The sequence below is a fragment of the Pundamilia nyererei genome, unplaced genomic scaffold (assembly GCF_000239375.1).
Source record: "Pundamilia nyererei isolate P.nyererei 1_Seehausen unplaced genomic scaffold, PunNye1.0 scaffold00020, whole genome shotgun sequence".
In the NCBI taxonomy this organism is placed as follows: Eukaryota; Metazoa; Chordata; class Actinopteri; order Cichliformes; family Cichlidae; genus Pundamilia; species Pundamilia nyererei.
Genome location: NW_005187421.1, coordinates 58,659 through 62,963, shown reverse-complemented (window position 1 = coordinate 62,963; position 4,305 = coordinate 58,659). Strand labels below are relative to the sequence as shown.

The 4,305-nt window shown below is 36.6% G+C and overlaps 1 protein-coding gene across 1 annotated transcript; it reads left to right on the top strand.

Moving 5' to 3' along the window:
* The first annotated feature begins 298 nt into the window (after nucleotides 1–298).
* On the top strand, nucleotides 299–2,508 carry LOC102211929 (uncharacterized). The gene is made up of 6 exons (XM_005726453.1): nucleotides 299–387; nucleotides 655–984; nucleotides 1,098–1,460; nucleotides 1,545–1,679; nucleotides 1,773–1,816; nucleotides 1,896–2,508. Exons 1-6 carry the CDS (start codon nucleotides 345–347, stop codon nucleotides 2,028–2,030), a joined length of 1,050 nt encoding a protein of 349 aa, XP_005726510.1. The 5' UTR covers nucleotides 299–344; the 3' UTR covers nucleotides 2,031–2,508.
* The last annotated feature ends 1,797 nt before the right edge of the window (nucleotides 2,509–4,305 follow it).

Below are 4,305 nucleotides of genomic sequence, written 5' to 3'. Positions count from 1 at the left end.
ACAAACTCATTACTTTATTTATCTGTAAATTTCTGCAGGATCACAACTCCTCAGAACTGTTGACTAAATATTTTACCTGTCACCTCAGCTTTTTCACTTAAGCTATATTCTCTGTTTACATAATTATTATTATGCCATATATGTTTATGAACATATTAGATTATTAAAATATTTTTGCTGAAATTTGACCTGTTTGAGCAAACCACAAAAACCTCCAAAGGCATGTTGCACAATGCAGGAAATGAAAGCAGCTACCAAGTGGCTTCTTTTGACAGTCGGGACTATCACATCAATCTTGCATCACTCACTTAAAAACCAAAGCCCACATCACAAAAAGCATCAAGATGTTGCATTTATGGATTATACTGACTCTGCTTCGTCAAGGATGTAAGTGCAATCTACCTATGTCCCATTTTAGCGTTTTGTGGAGGTTTTACCCAATTGTCATTTTTTGTAGCAAAATAATTCAATTTGCCTTCCAGTTGCAAGTAATGCACTTACGCTTTGCCTCTGGATATGCTGTTTCATAAGACTGATGATGTATATGCATGTACAGATTTTTTTTCTTCTATTTTTCTTTCCCAAATCTACAATATTATGATTCTTATCTAATTGCATTTATATAATCTACATATCTGTTGTGCTTTCCTACAGCTGCTCTACTCTCAGTGACTAAATGTCAACTTGGCAACTCAGTAACCTTCACATGTTGGTTTCCTGATTTGGAGTATAGTAACACACGAGTCAAGTGGTACAAACAGAACATTGGTGGCAGCCTTAAACTAATTACAACGTTGATGAAAGCTACTGAAAAGCCAACATTTGAACGAGGCTTTCCTCAGTCACGATTTGATGCAAACAGCACACAAGTAATGAGCATGCTGACCATTTTTTCGACTGTCCGAGAAGATGAAGCACTCTATCATTGTGCAGCCTCCACCTGGAGTAAAGATCATTGGAATGCAACCTACTTGTCTCTGAATGGTAATGATGTCTTTTCATTGTTTTGGTTTTGTTTTAACCTTCATTACATTCTTTATATGCGTTAACCCTTTGCAGCCCTTTTTCAAGTTCCATATTATTATCATTTTTTATAGAAAACACTCAGTCAAACTACACTGTTGTTCAGTTGCCGGCAGGAAGTGATCCAGTTCAGCCAGGAGACTCAGTGACTCTCCAGTGTTCGGTCATCTCTAGTTCTGGCAACAGTTCTTGTCCTGATGAACACAGTGTCCACTGGTTTGGTGCTGGATCAGATAAATCTTTGGCGAACATCATTTACACTGATGGTAAAGGATCCGATGAATGTACCAAGAAACCTGAGTCAACATCGTCTTCAAAAAGCTGTGTGTATCGACTCTCTAAGAACATCACCTCCTCAGATACTGAGACTTATTATTGTGCTCTGGTCATTTGTGGGGAAGTTATTTTTGGGAATGGAACAAAACTCAATATTAGAGGTGAGTTTGACACATGCTGATGATACTGTTGCTCTTAATTAGAAGTTAAAAAAAATGTGATTAATTTTTTTTTTCTTCTGTCAGAAACCAGCTTGGGGACCTTTGGTGGTTTACTGAAAGACAATACAATTCTTCTGTTGTGTGCTGTGTTGGTCATAAGTGTGATGGCAATTGGTATTCTTATTTACATCATCAAGCATAACAAGTGTGACTGCAATGGTAATATTACTTATGTCATATATCTGTCACAATTACTGTCACAAATACTAATTTAATATTAATTTTGATTAATTTATTTTTATTCTTTTCTAGCTTCTAATTCCCTGCAAGAAAGTATTGAAAAAAGAAACGTGAAGGTAAGGTAAACTTATCAAAAATAAGTAATTATTCTTTGTTATAACACTGACCGTTTCATTTCCCCCCACATTTCTCCAGAGAGAAAAGGACACATGCATTTACTCTGCTGTCATATTTACAACGATAAAAACTGACAGTGCTAGAAAAAGAAATACAAAAGCATTGGAGCGAGAAAGGATCTATGCAGCCGTCAAGGCTTTTGGAATGGATTAACCGACACTGGAAGTAATTGCCATCAGCTAATTATTAATGTTTTAGGTAAATGTTCTTATGAATGTGGCTCGACTCATCCTTGCCCTTGATGCATCCATCACTCCATGTTTGTGTTTTGTAATATACAAAGTCACTGCATCCAGAAAATAATGTAAATGTGAGCCCACTTATAAATCTTGATTCATTATTTTGATGGTTTTTTGAAACTTGTAATTGAGGTTTGTGACCACTAACCACAAGACATTCATTTAGGATGATGACAGTCATAGTCGACGATGAACAATCCACTGGGTACTACCTGTTGTAACAGACCTGTTGCAAGTGCCTTCTGAGGGTTGATGGCAGTTGGTGGTAAAATAGTTCCCATTTGTGCTCACAGTAAAAATTGAGATTTTGCAACATGTTGGCTGCAGCTCTGAGGCAAAACCTTTACATTGAGAGGTGAAACTTCTCCATTTACATTATGTATCACACCTTTTCAAGTTTTTCTGTCACTTGGCTAGTAGCTAGCAAGTGTTTGCAGATAAATGGAAAAAACTAGAGACAACTGTGCTAGGAACCAAAGCAATCATAATGAGGTTTTTTGTTGCAGCACTTTGTCTTTCTTCATCTTTTCTCATTCTGATACTTTTTGTCATATTTATTTTGCCTAGAAATCATCTGACTTACAAGTGGCAAATTTAACATGTGATTAAAGTCCCAGTTTGGTATTTTGGTTGTTTTTATTGTTAATTGTACAACACCAAGTTATGTTGCTGATTCATCAGGCTGAACAGGAAAATGTACCAAATGAAACGAAACTTACAGGTCTCTTGCATCATCTGGCTGCTATAAGAAAGTTAAACCCCACATAGGAAGCTTCGATAGTATGTGTGTAGGTAAAATAAAGGTTAAAAGTTAATGTCACTTTTTCCAAATTGTTTTTGATGAGGTTGTACTAATGTTATATTTGGCCAGAAGTGTGAGGTGTGAATTTTAATTAACTCCAATATAGTATATTACGGGTCAGGAGCATTACAGCCTGTAGATGGCACTAAAAGGACTATAACCATGTAACATCATAAAACACAAAAACAGCTCACCCAAAATATGACGAAGCAGCCGCAGCCATCAGTTGTTGATATGCACATTAATGCTTGCTACATGACAGACCTCAATCACTTCATTGATCGTCCACAGTTACACAAAAAAATGCAATACTGATATAGTACTGAGTTGCTGAGTGAAATGATGTTATTACTACTGCTGTAGTGTAAGGTCAAGTTGTATTTAGCCATTTATAGGAATGCATTTTAGGTTGTACAATTAATTTTACAAAAGCCACTTTATTATAAGCTAACACAGCATTAACAGCATAAAAATGTGTAATGTAATGTTTTCAACAACTCACGTGCTGAAATTTGTCGTAGGATTAACTTCAAATATAATAAACATTAACAACCAAATATTTGATTAAAAATAACCACAACAAAGAAATATAGGCTGTCTTTTCCTTGCAAATCCTGCTCTGCCTACTAAGATGTTTGAGACAATGCGTGATTATATGGTCTCACAGCAGAGTACACACACTCCTGTGGTGACTCTTTCATCTTGTTCTTCTTCACTCGATTTCTTGAGGAGAAATTCAGTGCTACATAGTTTACTGCGTCTGACTCACCATCCTGTGAATAACAATTATGTAGTTTTTATTTTAGTAAAACAAAACAAAAACAAGGCTTCTGTCAACATACTTGTCAGCCTGGCTGAAGAAAACATTTACATTGACTATGGCAGGTAAAATTAACTAAATATGATGCAGTGATTATTATGAGACAACATATGATTGAAGAAAGGAGAAAAAAATTATTGCGCTTTAGCTAAGGCCTCCATCACTCAGCCTGAGAGACCAGTCAGCGACCCTAAGGCAAACTTCGATCACTAGGGTACCTTCCCGAATGTTCAGCGAGGTAAAAGTGGTGTCAAAGCTAGTGCCTCACCACAAACCTCCTTGTGATTGCTTTGGTTGCCATCTTTGGTTAGTTACTAAATTACTGCCTTATTGTTGCAGTCAACATGCTTTAGAAAGCGCAACTTTCATGCAAATTGTGTGCTGACCAAAGCAATAGAGATTGAAAATGTGACGTCATTCAGGGGTAAAACCGCAAAGGATTCTGGGAACTCGTGGCAAGAGGTACTAGCGCACGCAGGCTTTCAATTGAAATTACATTACACAGCGATACAAAGAAACACAAAAAATGGCAAGAAGCTGTTGTATTATTAACTGCAATAGCCGGTC

What these genes read in the sequence shown, in the direction of transcription:
- LOC102211929 (XM_005726453.1), top strand. Translation starts at nt 345, where the DNA reads ATGTTGCATTTATGGATTATACTGACTCTGCTTCGTCAAGGAT. An exon ending in AACAAAACTCAATATTAGAG is followed by an intron (nt 1,461 to 1,544) that starts GTGAGTTTGACA and finishes TTCTTCTGTCAG; the next exon opens with AAACCAGCTTGGGGACCTTT. An exon ending in TAACAAGTGTGACTGCAATG is followed by an intron (nt 1,680 to 1,772) that starts GTAATATTACTT and finishes ATTCTTTTCTAG; the next exon opens with CTTCTAATTCCCTGCAAGAA.